At 43.3% G+C, this 20077-nt stretch overlaps 2 protein-coding genes across 4 annotated transcripts; one reads left to right on the top strand and one right to left on the bottom strand.

The window, feature by feature from the left end:
• The first annotated feature begins 14661 nt into the window (after positions 1-14661).
• On the top strand, positions 14662-17580 carry LOC139306467 (cyclic AMP-responsive element-binding protein 1-like). Of its 2 annotated transcripts, none has more exons than XM_070930335.1 (7): positions 14662-14745; positions 14882-15028; positions 15397-15497; positions 15775-15914; positions 16101-16277; positions 16387-16540; positions 16873-17580. In XM_070930335.1, exons 1-7 carry the CDS (start codon positions 14662-14664, stop codon positions 17015-17017), a joined length of 948 nt encoding a protein of 315 aa, XP_070786436.1. In that variant the 3' UTR covers positions 17018-17580. The 2 variants fall into 2 exon arrangements, with proteins under 2 accessions (XP_070786436.1, XP_070786435.1); XM_070930334.1 differs by having other exon boundaries at positions 14858-15028.
• A 1430-nt stretch (positions 17581-19010) lies between these two features.
• On the bottom strand, positions 19011-19895 carry mettl21a (methyltransferase 21A, HSPA lysine). 2 transcript variants are annotated; one of them, XM_070930821.1, is made up of 3 exons: positions 19743-19895; positions 19547-19658; positions 19011-19411 (listed from the first exon to the last, which is right to left on the bottom strand). In XM_070930821.1, exons 1-3 carry the CDS (start codon positions 19887-19889, stop codon positions 19014-19016), a joined length of 657 nt encoding a protein of 218 aa, XP_070786922.1. In that variant the 5' UTR covers positions 19890-19895; the 3' UTR covers positions 19011-19013. The 2 variants fall into 2 exon arrangements, with proteins under 2 accessions (XP_070786922.1, XP_070786921.1); XM_070930820.1 differs by having other exon boundaries at positions 19011-19450; positions 19743-19889.
• Positions 19896-20077: the final 182 nt, after the last annotated feature.

The following is a 20077-nucleotide window of genomic DNA, read 5'->3' as shown; positions in this document are numbered from 1 at the left end:
GTTCTCCTCTTCCTCCTTAACTCTCTCTCAACATGCGTCCGGATGAAAGACAGCTTCTTGTGACCTCCTCTTATCTTCCATCCATTCCCGCTTTCCTGCCCCGCCCTCACATTCACACCCAGCCCATTACGGTCAGACAGACCGCCACGTGCTGCTCCCCGTCCCTCACCGCTCTGACGGGTGGCAACAATAGAGACAGGAGAGCCAAAATGGCAGCCGCCCGCCCCTGTCTGGCCCGTCCCCGGGGGCCAGTCACGTATCGGCCCGGCCAATCTTAATGCACGTCTTCCGCAACAAATTGGCCAGTTTACTTAAGAGTCTGCTGTGGCCCATGAATATTTGATGCGGTCAGGGCTGTGGAGTGGAGGGATACAATGACAGGGTCTTATCTTATTTAGCCAGACAGAGGGGGTCGGTTCCTGGCCCGACCCAGAATACTCCACCGCTCTCCTGAGATCAAGAAGAGCCCAATCCAGGAGAAGGAGAGACTATGAAAACATTTTTTTTTTCATTTGTCCACACCTTTGAAGTAGAAAAAAAGCCTAGGTCTTGAAACGGTACCAATCAGTGGTGTTGGATGAAAACCAAATTGAGAGCAGAATGCTCTTCTTTCCTGATTGACATTTGGGAAATAACACAATGGGCTTTTAACAGGTTTAATGGACCCAAGAGTGATACAACACACCCCCAGCACGCTCACCCGACTCACTAAATGAAAATGTAAATTTCAATCCAAATAACAAAAAGAAAACATGATCTCAATGCCGAGGGACAGCGATGCCGAGAGCAGCGCGGCGCTCGTGTTACATCTTCTGTGTCTTCTGAAAGATGTGGAGATTTGATCGCCAGCGTTGCAAAACGAGAAGACATTGTTCAAGAAGAAATGTGAGTGGAAATGTGAAATATGTTATTTCTCTCTGTGATAAAAATCCACACAACGAGGATGGGATGGCAGGGACAGGAAACAAAATAAGGATAGTTTTCCCAATTATCCCTCCCCCGCCTGCTCTCTCTCTGTGCCTTCTCTCTGTCCCTCTGGGCTCGAGGTAGCTGTGTGATTTAAAAAAGGCCTCTCATATTGCCTTGGCTGTGATGGCTAGTAATACTGTAGCCTCCAAATCAATGGAGCCTGTCCTAGATTTCGCTGCGGTCTCAACTCTCTCTCTCTATAAAGGGATCTGGAGGGCACTCTATATTTTTATTACCTGCAGAGAGAAATGGAGAGGCCGGGACCTGGATCTCATTTCACACACATACACACACATTCATGTATGTACACGTATGCACACACATATACGCTTGCATACACAGATGCGCCACACGCTCGAAAGCAGGCTTGCATGCATGCAAACATAACACACACACACACACACACACACACACACACACCAACTGTCCACCTACTGTACCTGAGACCCCTGGTGGCTGAGAAAAGGGGACCCCAGCAGAGACTGTCTCTCTTCATTAGGAGCTGAACACACACACGCACACACACACAGAGGGGGCATGATGCAAATGCCACAGTGGGTTACGCTGACGACTCTGCTGACTGTGCACATTGGGAGGCTGCAGCAGGAAAGGTTGCATCCAGTTTCCAGAGTGAAGGAGATAAGAGAAGAGGAGGCTGAAAAGCAGAAATTAAATGTGGTATATGTTGTATGGTAGCATCCCAAAACTTTCCAGGTAGCCATAACAAGGGCTTGAATGTGAAGCAGAATTTGGAGAGAGGGTGCAGTTGCATGCAAAATGAGTGGAAAGTGCACATAAAAGCAAAACCAAGAGAATGAAGAGAGGCAAACCTTTGTTTTGTGTTCAGGCTGAAGTGTGCGTGTAGTAAGTGATCTAGCTATCTTGTGGTGAATTAAAGTGTAGGTTCAAATTTTCAATCAATCTGAAAACAATACTGACATGCACAATGTGTACATTTTAAGAGTTACTAGTTGCTGCGAAAACAGAAAGCAGAGTTAGTCAAATCCAGAGGGTAGTTTTTAAAGTTACAGTGATATTAGTACATAAAATCCCTCTTTCTGTTACTGCACGTCATACAAGGGGGGAATTTTGAACTAAGAATAATTTAACTTTGGAAAATACCCATTTGATTAGCTTTAGCTGAACTTTAATGAATGTGTTTTTGCACAAAAAGAGGATTGTGGATTTAGTGAGACATTTCTTCCACTGGAGACGTAGAGGTTGATGGTGACTGATGGTTGAACTGATAACTCCTTCCATGGGTGTGTAAGTGAAGTTTTAAGATTGGCTTGATGAACCTTTTTTACTATAATCCTGCACAATTACAGGCTGAACTAGTAAATTTCATTTCACACACAATAGCAGTGCGTGCAAAACCTGCGCCAGCTCGCCAGCTAACGCTCCTCACCCCTTCAACATCGGCGGGGTGAAGGCGAACAGCGCTCGTCTCCCCCGTGAGCCTCTGCGCCCCATCCACCCACCCGACTGCCAGCCAGTCAGCCATCCAGCCAACCTTCGTCAGCAGCTAATTAAATCTACTGCTATTCATTTGGCCCTAATGTGCTTTTAATTGGATTACAGGGCCGGTCATGGGGAGGGTTCAGGAAGGGGTGAGGAGGACGACAGAGAGCAGGGCGCGAGGTGAGGGGACGAGGGAGGAGAGGCTGTTTGACAGGAGCGCGAGCGAGGTAACCTTATTATTCTGTCCGAGCAGGGGGGGGGGGGGGGGGGGGCAGAGCAGGGAGGGAAAGATGGAGGGACGGCAGGAGAGAGGAAGGAGATGGAAGGATGAAGCTTTTATAATGAAGCCATGAGTGTTTGTTTTTTGCAGTCAGCAGGATTCAGGTTTTAAGAGAAACTCTGCACATCTGTAACCGGCGGGGGGGACAGAGAAGGGCAGAGGCGGGGGGTTGGGGTAGTGAAGAGATGTGCTTTGATGTGGTGATAAGAAAGTTACAGTGTGTAACAGCACCCAGAGAGACAGCACCCAGTGATAGCCAGAGAGGGAAGAAAAGATCAGAAGAGCTGGAGGAGTGACGAGAATACGAATGGTGGAGAGAGGAACCGAGGTTTTGACGCGGCGGTGAGAAATGTGTGAGTTGTTTATTGTCAGAAGTAGAAGTCCTAAGGGTTTGGGAGATGCAGCAAAGCAGGAGCTGAAGTATAGAGCTTTTAATAGTCTTGCTTTTGAACTCTAAAGCAGGAGGAAGAAAGAGAAAGATGCTGTTTCACCACCACTTGCTTAACTTTTTGGAATAAAAGGCCCCACGTTTGACTGCTCGCTTGGTATTCAAGTCACTACGTCCAACAAGATTAAAAAGAGGGGATTTTCAAAGAACGAGGTCAATGTTTAATTTTTAGTTGAATTGATACATAAATTACAGTCGGATCGATGGAGTTTTAATCTGCGGCTGGTCTTGATAGGCAGCCAAGTCTCGCTCCCCCTCCCGCCCACCGTGTGCAGCCAGCGTCGGCCACCTGATTATGAATGAAACTTGTGTCCAGCAGGCTGACCCCTCATCTCTGGTGCCCCGCCCACTTCGAGCATGACCTCGACCACATTAGAGCTGTGGCACAAGTACATACGTGCTAACACAGACAACACGCATGTACAAACTCACATGGAAGCACTTTTCTCACACAGGTGGAAACACAAATATATAACACAGAATGTATGTTTTTTATGTTTAAAGCTGCTATAATCCATATTTTTATATTATCAATGGGTCAGTTGATCATGTGTAATGTGGAAAGCGACTCTACAGTTTCCCTCAGATGTACGAAGCATCTTTCAGCGTCTTTCAGCTTTGTTTTGGTTTTACAGCCAGCAACTTTAGTGTTTTGGTTCACTCTTACTGCTGTCATTAATATTATGTTACTCCATATCTTCTGGATGTGTAAATAGGCAATTTGCCATCTCAACTTGTGACAATATGTCAATGTTTTGTTTACAGCTTGCAGGCTGGCCAAAAAAAATCCATTAATGCAGGTTCAAATCTTTTCTTTTTTTTAATGCTGTATGTATTTTTTTTATTTTTTTAAACCACGCAGTTGGAACAGTGGACATACAATAATAAATGGAATAAATGTGCTTATTACTTCCTCTTTTGTGCTGCAAATCAAACACACTGTGACCCAGTGGCCCACAATACAAATGAAATGCAGAGGCTGGTAATTGGTGTCATTTGTTTACAGTAATTCAACTAATATCTCAATTAATCAGTGCAGTAATGATTTATTGATATTTAAAAGATAATACCAGTGTCTTTTATTCTTTTCTGCCTACAGTATGCAAGGTCTAAGCCACCGGTGGTTTTGCTTGTCTGGAACTACTGTGTGTTCCTCTGCAGGTTTGTCTTACCCCCCAGAGCTCACAGCCTCCCATTGTTTTCAAAAAATACATTAATGGGTGCCGTTTTTGTGTTTTCTATTACGGTGCACTGTTACATACTTCTTCTGGCCGCAATGAAGTGTCAAAACAAAAACTTAGGACAGAGTGGCAGGCAAATTTAGGCTGAGACGTGCATTGATTTCTTCACTTTAAGTTCCAGTGGAATGGAGCTACTTTCAATACAAAATGAAATGATTTTGACGTTATGGAGCTGCAAAGCCATGTTTGGTAAAATTAAAAGGGTCATCATCCATCAAATGATGAATTACATTTGCCAGAGCAGCAACAACTGCTTTAATGCACTTTGAAAACAATGGGAGGCTGTGACCTCTGGGGTGGAAGGCAAACCTGCAGCAGAACAAACACTGGTAGTAGAACACTTTAACACTTTTCATTGGTATTAAAGGGGAACTCTTTCAACATCAAGATCAGTTTACTAGTCATGAGAAGACTCTTAGACAGTTAGCTTAGCTTAGCAGAGACTGGAAGCAGGGGGACACAGCTATCCCGGCTCTGTCTGACGGTAACAAAATGTCCTTCTAGATCTCACTAATTAACACAACAATTCTTGTTAGTTTAATCTGAACACAAACAGAAACGTAAAAATAATAAGTTATGGTTTTACAGGGAGTTACGTGTTGCTTCTATTTCTCAGCATACAGCAGCCCGGCACAGTGACTTGGAGTCTTGTTGTCACTGTGAGACTCATTTCTTCCAAAGAAATAGTCCTTATGCAAAGTGTTGATGGTGTGATGTGTTAAATCAGAAATCTCAGTGTCCCAAAACTTGGACAAATAAAACCAAAACTATTTGCGTGGCCACGAGAAGTAAAAGTAAAAATAAAAATTGAACACAGCTATGCTAAGCTCATGCTCGTACAGCTGGGGCCTCGGTGGCCCTGCAAGCCTGCTGACACAAACAAGGTGACACTTTGGTCGCCTTGGTTTAAGACCCAGGCCTCTAAAGCACATCCCAACCAGATGATGTCAAAATCAATAAGGCAATGTCATCAGGCCTGCTCCAAGAGTAATGATGGTCCCTCGACCTGCTCTCAAGTCATGCACATGCACACACTTAAACACACCCACATCACTCCCCCACTTCTTCATCATATCATCAAGCCCATCAGCAGCCTTAATGGGGAAGCGATCAATACATCGCAGGGGTCGAGGTGAGCAGAGGCGAGCACACCGGTGGCTCGTGACACTCGTACTAATGGTGCTACAAGCCGACGCCGCTCCACCCGTCACTGTCAAACTAACTGTCCCGAATGAGCCGCCCATTGTCCTTATCATCGCCGTCTCCTAAGCCACTCACTGTCGCTACGGGTGACCAATGTGTTGAATGATAACAGGGCGAAGGTCAATCCCTCTTGATACTACTACGCCTGTAGTTAAGTGTGGGAGACAACGTTACTCCTGACATCCAAATGAGATCTCGGTAGATTAGAGTCTTCTTGGATTCAGCGGCGGTGCTGGATAGAGCATGCCCAGTTTGCTTGTTGGCTCGAGTGCGGGTTTATGTTGAGTCTGTCCCCTCGCCCTAACCCCTCATTACAGCCAGTTTATCATGCCAGGAAGAGAGTGGCAAAAACAAATTAGTCCACGGGAGGGGAAAATAGCTGGGGATATCGATTTCGCCTTTTCATGCCAGAGTGGAGCACAGAAAATATTGGGCTATAAAAGGGAAACAAGGATATAAAGCCATTACAGTGCGCACTTAATTGATCCCACTTCCCATAACAAATTAATTGAGCGGAAAATGGCAGATGGCTTTGATGAATGTCATAAAAAAGGCTTGTCAGCAAGCCCGGTGTGTGCGACCCCCTTGCTCACTCGCTGCATCGCATGAAGGAGCTGCTTAGAAAGGAGGCTTGTGGGAGTGCAGGGCGCGTTTCTTCAAGTATTTACATCCCAGTGATCCTGATGTTAATCATGTTGACTTATTGACATCATTGCTAATTGCTGTCTACTGCTTCTCGGTGGATTGTTTTTTGCTTTCCTCATTGTCTTGTTTGTCTCCCTCTGCGTTCCTTAGCTGCAGTTGGTGCACAGGTGCATGTTTGTTTGCCCATGTGGGAGTGTGTGTTTCAGTGTATGTTTATACTGACAGGCTGCTGCCCCTAGTAGCAGAACAAATGCTAATTTAATCAATTGGCTATAAATCCTACTGGCCGCTGACTCATGCGTCTTCTGCCCTGGGGACTCCAACAAAAACCCTGCCAGTGCAGTTTGTTCAGCGCACACTCACGTACAAGCATCCATCTTCCATTCGCATCTTTTCCCTCTTCCATCACTGCAACATCAGAATTATTTTTGAAACAACCAGCGAGTGCAAACACATGCAAATGTTAACATACTGACATAGTTGCTATTTTTCTTCAGCTGTGCAGACAACTTAGAAGCTGCTATTGATCCATGTTAGCACTCATAAACACACACACCCTCACACATGCATCCATCTCACAGTTAACTTCCCTGCTCTCCATCTTAACCAGGGAATTATTTATTGAGAGGATATTCCTCCTCACTTTTGCCCCCTCTCTCATACACTCACACACAGGAAGCTGACACACCTGCAGTTTCATGACATCCAAATCTGCTAAAGCTGCTGAGACAGCGTCTTCAGGGGGAAGGGGAGGGGTTGCGAGACTGGTTGGGGGGCACAGTGGGGCGATAGAGTGACAGAGAGACAGAAAAACAGGGATGCAGAAAGCGGCAGAGTGACAGAGAGAAAAAAAATACCAGAAAGAGCAACAGAGCGATAAAGAAAAGTCAAAAAAAAGTGTGACAAGAGAGAGAGCGGGAAGGAGAGAGGAGCTGCTGTCTGCTAGCAGCATGGCTGGTTGGTACCCACAGGCTCTGTTCAGAATTCTGCGGGGCCTCTGTGGCCCCCGTGTTCCCCATCAATCTCAGCCCGCTCTGGCAGCCGCCAGCGGCTGCATCTTAATCTGCTGGGGCTGGACGTGAGGACGGACAGGTCGCCTGGGCCGTGCAGTAAATAACCCTTCTCCTGACTGTCCCCTTCTATTCCCCTATGCATACACAGGCATGGAAACACACACACACACACACACACATTCTGGCTGCTCTTTCTCTACACAAATATTTCTGCATCTTCTGACTTTGGAGAGACAGCTGAGTGAGTTTTAAGCATTAAAAATGCACGCTACATGATTAGAAAGTCAAATTTTTTGCAGTCAAGAGGGCAAAAAGTTAAAAGTAAAACATTTTATTCTTCATTTTATGTTATAAACACACTGAATAAAATGTAATAATGTATATGTGTACTTGCTCCAGTGAGTTTCATTTTTGACCTTAAGAATAGTAATTTCACAAAATACACTGGGTCCACTTAAAAGCTTTTTCTGGAGCTTTCAAACTGATCACACAGTCTTCATCAGTGGATGGCGTGTGCTCAATTGAAAAAAATGTTTGAAAGAAATTGAATGTGTTGATGTTATAACTTCACTAGAGAATTCGTCAAATATCCTGACACTCCTTGTCTAGAATAAATATTTCAAATTTACATGCTATTTGCCTCATGGGTACTTTACTCTTTTTTTTTGGAGGGGGGTGGTTTGTAAAGGCACCTCTCACATCTACCAGTTATTAATGTGTATTTGTCTCACATCTACACACAAACACAAACCCACACAAAGCCGGCATCATCCTTACAAGCAGCAGCGGTGACAGCTGCAGAGATCTGACACAAAAGATGCACTATCTGAGGAAGACGGAGGAGGCAAGGTGAGAGAGACTGTGCGGATTAGAGGGCGGCTATCTCTCTCGCCCAGGGCCCTCTGAAATCCAGGAGGCAGCCGGCACGAGTCGCCGGGCTCAGAAGCTATAAGGCCACTCCGCCAACAACCCCACGCCAATCTTCAGCGAGGATCAGTTGAATTTACAACCCGGCACAGCCCCGTTCCACTAACCCCCCACTCCTCTTCTCCAGTGGTAAGACCTTGATGGGTCAAAGGTCACCGTATCCTCCCCACCCGCCAAGCACGCTTGCTCCGATGGCTCCGGGGCAGAGCGCATTGTGCTCCCACTGGGACACCGGTAGCCATGGCAACCTTTGAACTCGGCAGCAAGAGGAGGTGAGGGATGAGAGCAGGGTTTGTAAGGTAACGGTGTTCTGCCCGTGTGAATGACAGCTTCCCAGGGTCTTTATATATCGCTTCCTCTTAACTAATAAACATATGTTCGGAAATATATTCAAGCTACATATAAAAACAACATATACCACATATGTAATCACATGCCAAGTCAAGCCTAGATGGAGAAGATATCCGTACATTCTCATACCGCATGGACACACACAAACACACACTTGCCTTCTCTGTTTGACAGATGACCTTACGCTCTGTGTCACTGAGCTGCAGTGTCTGCCTCTGTTGGGACTAATAGTGTCCAGAATGACATGTTATGACGGGAAGGAGCACTGCGGCAAGTCCTCTCTCTCACACACACACACACACACACACACACACACACACACCAGCACCTGGCCCATAATGTGTGTGTTTTTGTCTTTATCACTGTCTTGCCCTCCTACTGGCTCGCTAAAAGAAAAAAGGCAACGGGGGGGATTGAATGTCGATTTCTGGAAAAAATTATAGATCAAAAGCTAAAATACTTAAAATGTGAGGATGCTTTTTTTTCTTTATATCTTGCATCAAATGTTTTGAAATTGAACCGATTAAGACCTAAAAGATGCGCTTTACTCTCTAGTATTTGAAAATGTTCATTGGGGTAGAACATAATAGGGTTTGGACTACATGTCTTACCTCCAGCATGAATACCTGAAGGAGTTATCTCTCTCCGCAGAACCCCAATCAAAGGAGAGATTCTCGTGTTGGCCTGAACCTCTGGTTCCTTCGCAGGACGAGATGACTACAGCTGGAAACTCAAATTGCTTTGACAAACACATGGCGGAGTGTGGGAAGAGCTCGTCTACCTGCGTGAAGCCAAACATGGCCGATAAAGAAACACCAGAGACCGGCTTCAAACTCGTGGCAATCAAAGAAGAAAATTACAGATGCGGCAGTAGCACAAAACAAAATTGAAGTGAGAGTAACAAGATGGTGCTTCAAATGAACAGCTGAAACTGGCAGCCTTCACTGCCATGTTTATAGTATTGGTAAGTGTTTTCTGAAAGAGATGTTATTTGTATTTGTTAGGTTTTTTTTTTATATTTGTTGGAAAGAAAGCACAGAGGCTACACAGAGGAGCAGGAAGAATATGATGACTAAAGAAAATGATTATTTCTAGTCATAAACTGCAGGATCACAGCTTTAGTCATATTAAAGACTGTACATTCTGGCCATGAAGCAACACAAAGAGGGAAAGTCATACCAAGCACCGTAGCTTTTAGATCTATATCTACTTAATTTGTCTTACTCAGATCGCTGAAGCTTCATATTAGTCAAGTACTGTTGATTTTGTCGGAAGAGGAATGATTACAGTGACCAATAAGTCTATAAATGTACTTATGGGCATGTGGGTATTAAGACAGACTGAGAAAGCAAAGAAAGAAAGGAAGGAAGCATGGTCAGATGGACGAAGCAGGGGGAGGGGAGAGGGCAAAGAAATCCTTGCAGGAGGAAAAGATAGAGAGGGAGGGAGGAGCTGACACCTTGAAGGATTGATTGAGATCGTCCAATACACGTTGTTGCCTGCAGCCTGGATTAGCAAGAGGTCTGGGTCAGCACAATCTCTGTGTGTTAGATAACTCTCCTGCCTTGCAGCTGCAGCTTGATACTGCACCTCAGCGACACAATATTTCCACTGGATATCTCTGAAACTCTGCATCTCCAGATTTGAGAACCTCGCTTATGTGTGTGAGTGCGTGATAGAGGGAGACAGACTGTGGGGCCCAGTATCCATGGCAACCCCAGCCAGGTGCACTGGTTCATATGCGATTCAGGTAATTCAACCTACAATGAAAAGCATGCATATAAGGTCAGTGGTATTCAAATGCACTGCACACCCCACCCCCCAGGTGTTCATATGCATCCTCTCTCTCGACGCCACGTGGCCTGCACGCCCATATGAGCTGACGTCTCCCACAATGCCTTGCTTGAGTGGCAGGTATGATATTTCCACTCGATTTGATTGAGAGCTGCATTTAAAATTCGACGGCAATGTTGACAGAATTTATCAGGCATGTTATTAATACACTCAGTATTGCAGAAGACATGCCTGATGCGGAGGGGGGGTGCTTGTTTCGTGCACCGCCTGGGATCATGATTTGGATGGGGTCATGATTTTTCATATGCTTGTGTGATTAAAAAAACACATGCAGAAAGAGGAAAGAGGGACAAACAGAGTGAAAGAGAAGGAGGGAGAGATGGAAACAGAGCGACACAAAAAGTGGGGGGAATAGAAAGTGTCATGGGGCTTGCTGTCGATGGGGTTTTGGAGGCTTGTGTTAAGCCAGGGGCTTTGACAGCTGGGTTTAAGGAGAAAGGAAAGGGCTATGGATTGGAGTCAGGTCTCTACTTCATATTCTGAAGATTAAACTCATATCCTCCTCCTCCTACACCATTTTGGACGTCTGTGGCATCATTTTACTCTGCTGTTTGTGGGTGTTTGAGCAGTGATTTACAGCCAGGGTCGTTGCCGTGGTGGGTTGCTGCAGAGCGCTCTGGTAAAAAAAAACTTGCAATCACAAATTCTGTACCAGAACTCGCCAGCATTAGCAGTCCGAATCAGAGATTTGCTTTAATCACCAGGCACACTGGCCACATTGATATGCGATGGTGATGTGATAAAGACGTGAATAATGCAAGGATAGTCTTGATTGTGTTTGTGCGTTCATGTGTTTTCAACAGCAAATGTGAAAGGCTTTGGGTTTCAGTGACAGAAAGAAGATAAATTAAAATTAATTTATACAAAATTTGTTGAGTTGAGAATCCACAGAAAATTAATTGGCAACAATTTTAATAGTTGTATGGTAATAGAAATAGGCTTTAATCAAAAATGCTAGCATCAAATGATTGGTTGTGGCTTCTGAAATGTGAATATATGCTGTTTTTCTCAGTCTTTTACAAAAGTGAATTGAGTATCTTTCTGTTTAGGACAGTTGGTTGGTTAAAACAAGCCATTTGAAGATTATCTTCTGATGTTTTATAGCTAAGAATCCGTATGATTAATTGATAATGAAAATAATCTTAAATTGCAGTTTGCCTAACAAAACTGTCATTAATTTTTGATATTCTGAATTTCTTTTGCTATTTTTCTCCATTTGTTGGAACACCAGTAATTACATTTAAGCTTATCACACTATTGTATTAACTAAAATCTTGGCAATACTATATTATATAGTATACTTTGTTTCTATATGTGTAAAACAATAAGAAATTGGCCAACTATGCACAACAGGCACACAAATTATAGACTAATTTTCACAGAAACACTGCAAATAATGTGCACAGCTTGCACAGCGACAATAAATGAAACCTCTCCTCTCATGTAGGGATGCAGGCTAATTATGGTTTGCTAAGGCTATCCTAGCTTGTGGTCATCATTAAGGGAAATCAATGTCCAATCAAGTCACTGACATGGACTCAGGACCAGATACAAAGGCTGCTTTATGACAAATATTTATCATATTTTCTATGTGTTTAATGATGACTAGGTGACCGCACGGTTCATTATTGGTGCTTGACTTTGAATGGAAAAGGGCAAAATTTAAGACTTTTGTTGGCAAATACTATTCAGCTTTTATATGGGACACAAGATTGGTGGGTCAGCAGTGAATATGTTTGCACCACTGGTGTCGTCAATCACTCGATAGGTGAAGATGGGTATGTTTGACATCTGTGTGTCTGTGCGTGTGTGTATTAAGAGGACTCCGAAATGACCTCGCACACAGAGATGATGGTCATAAATTGGTCTGAAGTCTCATTTTCCCCGCAGGATTTTGACCAGCTGCCACAGCTTAGAACCCATTCCACTCCTACAGCACCAGTCCTCGCACACCAAGTGACAGAGTTAATGAGAACATTTTATGGCCAGAATCGACGACCAAGGAGAGGCAAATGTAATGTGAATCACGAGGGTTGTAAATAGTACATAAGAGGTAATACAGGGCTGGAGCCCACTGTATTCTCATTAAAATCAATGTGGTTTGGTGGTATAAAGCCAGTATCACAGTTATGGCTAATCTAATTCACAGATAACTGGTCATATCAGGCTGGGATAAAAGAAACGTGCCTAAACATAACATAAAGGGGCAGTGTCAGTGCTGACTGTCATGGCGGGACGAAATAAAGAAGGATTTTGCTGCCACCATGTGTACCACTACAGCAATGCAGCCCATGAATTTCAAAACCATGTGTGCTAAGTGCCTGATATTTACAGAAAATGTTTTATGAATCAAAATAAAACTGATTTATAATAAATTATAATGTATTATATTATATATAAACTATTAACAAACCAGTCTTCAAGTGAAATACATTTGAATTGGGGTAGAGAGAATAAATATGATTTTGCTGCTGCAATGAATAGATGATCAATAAACATTTATTTTTCTGAGACAAATAAGTTTCATACTGATAAATATTCAGCTGTAAGAAGGACATAAATTATCACCACAGTGATGATGGGAAACATTACCAGAAAGATAAATAGAACTCAAATTTTAGGTTAAATTTAATTTAATTTCAAAAAATGTAAAGTTACATTTGATTATAAATGTGAGGATTAAGGCAAAAGCACACCTGTGTTTTAATTTCATTTAACTGTTTTTGACGTGACAATATTCTTATCGTTAAAGTTGATTGTGATGATTTTACATGATATTAAAATAGCCCAATAAATAATCTTACATTTTTAAGGGCAGGATATATCAACACAATGAAGAAAGCCATGCTTCAATCAGTTATAAGCAACTAGTCATTGATCATTCTGTTATTAAAGTCCACTATTTTAATTTCTATTGATTTGTAATTACGCAACCCGGCGCATGCTCAGATACGTTCGAGCGCTTTCCTCGGCTATCTCCGTGGCGTTCCATCGTTTCATCGGCAGCCTTCGTGACTTTCCGGTCCTCTCCGTCTTCACTCGGGTCTTGTCGATAGAGCTGATTTTCTCTGTCGTCGTCTCCCTCGTCCTCCTCTCCGTGTTGTTGTTCTCGGTGACGCGACGGAGGTGTAGCCTGACGCGGTCTCTTACGTGTCGGTCTGAATAAAAGTGGAGCTCCGTAGACCCGGGAGTGACGAAGCGAGTCTGTGTTGGTAAGAGGATACGCATCCGATGTTTGCTAAACAGATAGATGGCTGCCCAGAGAAGTTATTTGCGCCTAATATCCGCACAAAGCCAACAAAGAGATCATGGCGGCCGTGTTGCAGAGGCTCACAAAATGAGTCAGTCTCTGCAAGGCTCGCTGGCTCGCAACACAACTGAGACATAGGTATTAATGTGGGAGTGGGCTTAAATCTTTTTTTCTATTAATAAACTGTCTAGAAATAAGTTACAGAAGCAATTAGCCATGTAAAGCTAATTCATGTCAACAGTGTGTTCAACTAAAATTTAGCCAACAAACTAGTGAAAGTGGGGTGCCCTAGTTGCAAACAAAACTGGCATACAATGCATGCAGACATTTCCCTCCATTCAGGCTCACAGCTAGCAACCTAACGTTATTTATCAATGCAATGTTGGTTTGGACTACATTTGAATCTTACAGCAAAGCGCCAAACTGCGACGCTGGCTGTTAAAAACTGGGGGGGAAAACTTGAAATAGAGCCTTGATAAATGTTTTTAAAAATTGCTGCTAACTGTGCTAACATCCAATGCATTCATGTTAGCTTGTTAGCATGCTAACAGAAGCAGTGAAGCTCATGCCGCCCAATCTAGCCACATGCTAACTGGAAGTTGGTAACGCTATGGAGGACCCCTTGGTTAGCCATGTTAGCATTAGCCTTTAGGCGTTTGTGGCAAGTGCTAGCCTATTAAAAATTCTAGCAGCATGTTTTAATTCTGTCCATTGATGTTATGTTGTGTTCATGTTTTGAATTGCACATCCGCTTTTAAACAATTTCATTTGGCAGAAATTCCTCTTGTTTGTTAAAGGAAACTCGTTTACGTTGTTTTACAAATGAATTATATGCTAGCATGTTAAGCTAAGCCACACCCTCCTTCAGAATATCAACAAGCACTGTAGACGAGGCACAACCTCCAGAGTGTCTGCTGTACACTATAGACAACTTTCTCACTGATTGTGCTGCACGGTTCTATTTTTAAGCATGATGGTACACATCCACACAAGCCGTTTCTTACTTTTGCAGATTTTAAATGACCATGGAGGCTGGTGCAGACACACAGCAAAGTGGTGAAACAGTCTCTGAGTCTGAGGCCCAGCAGATCACCCTGGCTCAGGTAAATCTTATCAATTGAAATGTGCACGTTACACTATATGTTCTACTGTTACTCTCTGAGAAGAGAGTTGCTACTTGCTACTGCTGAAAACTATTCATAACCTTTTATACAGATAGTGTGTGATAATGGGTTGCAGGCATCCATAGCAGCAGGCCAGGTGACGTCCAGCAGTCCCACAGTCACCCTAGTGCAGTTACCCAACGGCCAGACAGTCCAAGTGCACGGTGTAATCCAAGCTGCCCAGCCCTCTGTCATCCAGTCCCCACAAGTTCAGACTGTACAGGTAAGAAGGGAATAAACTTTTGCACTCTTTATTGTTTTATTACAGCACATAATATCGCTTTTTGCTTTATTGCTTAAATAATAATCACTGAATGTTTGCATGTTTTGATTTTAGAATATCAACTTTGTACCTGAATCATCCAATTAATAATTGCCATTATGAGCACAGTATCTGCACACACGTTGGTATAGTAGCTGTAAGATTGTAGTTCTTGCATGGTAGATTATACCCTTCACATATGGCTCCATCTTCACCACTGCATATTTGCAAAGACACAAATCCTTGTAAATTATGTTAAAATGTTTTATATAACTGGTCTTTGTTGAGTCAGCTGTTGAAATGAAAGTAATATTTTTGTCTGCTTGCAGATTTCGACTGTTGCAGAGAGTGAGGACTCTCAGGAGTCTGTAGACAGCGTGACAGATTCTCAGAAGAGGAGAGAGATCCTGTCCAGACGACCATCTTATAGGTCTGTGTGACATCTTATCACAAATACATGAATCAATTTTCTAGATTTATCACTTGTGTGCTCATAGATATAGAGCTCTTTCATCCAATAATTGCTTTATCTTTTGTTTGAATCACATGTGAGAGAATGACTGATGTTCTTCCATTTTATCAAGTATTGTTGATTTTGAGATAGAAGCTTAACTTGCAACGGCTGGAGCATTTGTATGATAGTGACCGGTTGTTTTCAAAATGGAAAAGGTTTGCTGAGATTTCTCTGTGACTGTTCGCCTCTACAGGAAGATTCTGAACGACTTATCGTCGGATGTTCCAGGAGTACCTCGAATTGAGGAAGAAAAGTCAGAGGACGACACAGCCCCTGCCATCACCACAGTGACCATGCCCACTCCCATCTATCAGACCAGCAGTGGCCAGTACAGTAAGTACTTTTCTAAACTGTAATACTTGAAGAGAGTCAGTGACATCACACATGTTTAAGACAGGACATTTTGAAGTTTACCTACCGCTGCCGACTTGCACTGCAATTTCCACGGCCAATGCCCTGGATTTGGAGAACATCACTTATGTTAGACTAATTCTAACACATGACAATGTCCCTCTGCAGTTGCCATTACCCAGGGTGGGGCCATCCAGCTAGCCAATAATGGCACAGATGGAGTGCAGGGCCTGCAGACACTGACCATGGCCAACGCTACCCAGCCTGGTGCCACTATCCTGCAGTACGCCCAGACCAGCGACGGGCAGCAGATCCTAGTGCCCAGCAACCAAGTGGTTGTACAAGGTGGGGGAATAATTCAACATAATGTTCTTTTTAAGCATACTTGCAGTGAATAAATGACTTTTGCAATATAGTTTGAACATGAAACTATATGTTTGTCTTTGTCTGTCAGCCGCCTCCGGTGATGTCCAGGCCTATCAGATCCGCACAGCTCCCACCAGCGCCATCACTCCCGGGGTGGTCATGGCGACTTCGCCTGCACTGGGCACAGGAGGAGGCACTGAGGAAGTCACACGCAAAAGGGAGGTCCGACTTATGAAAAACAGGTATGTGTATTATGAGGTTGACTAATGGTGTGTACTCTTCTAGTTTATGCTGTAGTGTTGCCGGGTTGTTGCTGTTATCTTTGATTCCACTAAGATTGACATCTAGAGTGAGACACAGTGCAAACAGTGGAAAGCACTGAGATGAATCGCTGAATCAGTTGTCCAAACATGCTGGTGTCAATGTTGGCTCTGTGAATTAAGTGATGCCATGTGCTGCTTTTCAAACCATTTTTTAATTAATAGGTCATGCAAGTAAATGCGGCCATGTACTATATGCACACGTTTAGACCGTAACCACAGACATACTCACACACGGTCTTTATGTCTCACAGGGAGGCAGCCCGTGAGTGTCGCAGGAAGAAGAAGGAGTACGTCAAGTGTCTGGAGAACCGCGTGGCTGTGCTGGAGAACCAGAACAAAACCCTCATCGAGGAACTCAAAGCTCTCAAAGACTTGTACTGCCACAAATCCGAGTAGAAACGTCACTGAGCGCCTGCCCGGGGCTCGACAGGTGCCCGTCTGTCCCCATGTACAGAGACTCAGCACAGAGCCATGCATCTGGATGCCACTCCCCCTTTTCTACTCTTTTGCTTTCTTTTTAAAAACTGCTGAAAAATCTGTAAAGTGACTCACCAGGAATAGATATAACACACACCCTCCCACTTCAGCGATTTCTAAGTCGTATTTCTGTTCCCGTCAGTTTCCCATGAGAGGGTGAGACAATGTCAAGAACGGATGTGGAGGAGACTACAAATATACAGGGTCCTTGTGGTGAAGTGATAGAACAGACAATGAGGCTGTTCTTGTTTTGACGCCACCAAAGGGAAGCATTCCAGTCACTGGTGCCTGGACAAACTGGGCAACATCACCAGCAACGGGGAACTGCTCAATTACCATCACCACTAACGACGGAACTTTTTACAGTTTAATCTCCCCGAGACACTTGGATCATTTGGAGAGGTTACCTTCGTGTGCAACATTTGTAATTGTAACTGCGCTCTTGCATTAACATCTGTTACTTCTAATGCTTTGAACTGTAGATGGGCTATGTCATGGACATTTTATCTTTTTAGCTATGTTTTGGTTTATTATGTATTGGATTATCTGCTTGCGTAATGCCATTGACATTTTTTTTTACTTTACTTTGCCTTGATACTACATGAACAAAAAAGCAAACCATTATCTTGGGTTGTAAAATGGTTTTCATGTTAAATGCAGCTTTAAAAATACATGATGAAGAGAGGCTTTTGTTAAAATCTCACATTTATGGTTACGGAACTCCTTCAAGTGTTTATTGGATCTCTGATGCATGTTTCCAATCATATTACAAAGGCTCATTGTTTTTGATTTCTACCAATCTTAACAAAAAACCCAGAAATATAAAATGAGCAGGCTAGTTTACAGCATAATGCCTCCGGTGATATAAACGTAATGTAAACTACAGTGTTTTGTATTTTTAAAAAACTGATTTTCACCCAATCCGATTTTTTTAAATTCATTTTATAAATTCCCGGATTCTTTTTTTTAATAAAAACCAAAAACAATGAGCCTTACTTGTTTTGCAATGAAAGAAATACTTTGTTGGTGTAGTATACTGTCTTTGAACATGTAATGTCCCCACCTTTGTGTTATTGGAAAAGTTTAAATTAATTTTGTATAAGTGGAGAGAGAAAAAAAAAACACAATCCCTGCAGTTTGAGGTTGATACGTTTCTAATAAGAATCTGAGATACCAGGACCCCCCTATGTAGTGGCGTCCCCGGCTGTTTGGGCATCAGCAGAGGCTGTCTCCATATTCTGTTCACAGGATTACAAAGTGGCATGCGCACTTTCCTTGCAAACACAATCCTATCACATTTAACATGATTTAACAGGAAAATCTCATTCAGCACCAACAAGCAAGCCCTGCTGCTGCAAGTGAGATGCCTCGAAGATTTTACTTGAATGTAACACTGCTAACATCAATTAATTAGTGTCCATGAGTGTTTTGTTGCTTAATGACTTTCAAGGCATCATCATGCATTTAATCAGACCTTTTTTAGTTGTGTGGAGGACAAATCTCACCGAGTATGACTTGATTGCACCTACCAACCCCCCTGCGAAAGGATTATAAAGTGCAACCAAATCAAAAGGACAATGACTTCACAGTGAACAAAACCGATATTATCATGATAATGGAATGCCATGTTGTATTATTTTAGGTATTATGTATTGTCATGACATAGTATGCTTTTTTATGTTGCTTTTCATTAATTTTGTATTCACAATTTCTAAATGTCAGCACCAACTTGTATAATACAGTGCATTATGTTAGAGCTATTCCAATATTACATTTTTGGCAGCTGTTAATAAATGTGTTTCTGGTAATCTTTGATTTTTAAACATTTTATTTGATTTTTCTGGAAAAAACAGTAAATTATTACAAAGAAGAAGGCAGTCAATGAAATAAAACTGACTAGTTAGGACATAAATCATCACAAATCCCTCCGAGGTGGCAGTTTCCAAGATTGATATACATGGATGTCCCTCTGTTTGTCATAATAGACCTCTTCAACTCTGAACTGCTCCTTCAGCATGCTCAAAAAGTTTGTATCTCGCTTGTAGCGGATCTTGCATGCCAGTAACACCACAGTGGTGTTTGAACACAGGTGCTCCAGAGTCTGCAGCAGCGGCTCAAAGGTGTCCTCCAGGTAAACAATGTCTGCTCCCAGCACCAGATCAAATCCCCCGGCTGGGTATCGTTCAAGGCCCTCTCCCCAGGTCAGCTCAGACACCACCGCTGATCCCTGGGAGTCTGGGGGCAGGTTGGCCTTCACGTTGGCAGAGAGGAAGTCCAGGGCAGGCTCTCTGTCAGTGATGGTCACCTTGGCACCTAGTAAGGTTAAGAATATGCCAATTTTTTTTGCCAACACTATCTTCTGGAATTGTACTCTTATCAGGGTGGAACCCTAAAATCTCTTTTTCCACTCACAAGTCTACAGCATAGAGATAGCAGTGATAAACTCACCCAGCAGGGCTGCCACAATGCCCACCAGTCCAGTGCCAGCTCCCAGTTCAATTGCCTTCTTCCCTTTCATCTCCACCTTCCCCAGCTCCAGGTACATACACATCACAACTGCCTAGAAAACAGACGTCATATGCATTTGATCAAATAAGTAGTAATACATGAACAGTAGTAACGTTGCCACTGATGTATCACTCACCGCATCCCACACAACTGCTGCTACCCCAAGCTTTTTCCAGTCCTGGGCAAGACGGAGGTCGTGGTTGGCGAACCGAAACTGAGCTGATGAGTTGTGGAGTTTGGAAAGCGCAGGTAACGAATTCTCTACATACGGAACGAGAGCCATGCTGTAAAATAAACAGAAGCTACACTATGTAGACATAATTTACCCAGTGTCCCTGTACGCATGCGCAGTGCACTTCTTCTTCTTTGAGGTTTTAAGGCACCTGGCTGATTTACTGATTCATTACCGCCATCTTGTGGAGCTATCACCTTCAGTGTCCATTTCTTCTGTCAATAACAGTCATTTGTTCC

Source organism: Enoplosus armatus, chromosome 24, assembly GCF_043641665.1.
Source record: "Enoplosus armatus isolate fEnoArm2 chromosome 24, fEnoArm2.hap1, whole genome shotgun sequence".
Taxonomy (NCBI): Eukaryota; Metazoa; Chordata; class Actinopteri; order Centrarchiformes; family Enoplosidae; genus Enoplosus; species Enoplosus armatus.
The sequence above is the reverse complement of the archived record's forward strand: the minus strand, read 5'-3'. Positions and strand labels throughout refer to the sequence as shown.

Bases quoted from the DNA above. Each gene is read 5' to 3' on its own strand.
- LOC139306467 (XM_070930334.1), top strand. From the start codon at position 14,662: ATGACCATGGAGGCTGGTGCAGACACACAGCAAAGTGGTGAAACAGTC. The intron at 15,498-15,774 runs GTCTGTGTGACA...TCGCCTCTACAG, and splicing joins TCCAGACGACCATCTTATAG to GAAGATTCTGAACGACTTAT. The intron at 16,278-16,386 runs GTGGGGGAATAA...TTTGTCTGTCAG, and splicing joins CAACCAAGTGGTTGTACAAG to CCGCCTCCGGTGATGTCCAG.
- mettl21a (XM_070930820.1), bottom strand. From the start codon at position 19,889: ATGGCTCTCGTTCCGTATGTAGAGAATTCGTTACCTGCGCTTTCCAAA. The intron at 19,659-19,742 runs GTGAGTGATACA...TCTGTTTTCTAG, and splicing joins CAGCAGTTGTGTGGGATGCG to GCAGTTGTGATGTGTATGTA. The intron at 19,451-19,546 runs GTGAGTTTATCA...TCCAGAAGATAG, and splicing joins CATTGTGGCAGCCCTGCTGG to TGTTGGCAAAAAAAATTGGC.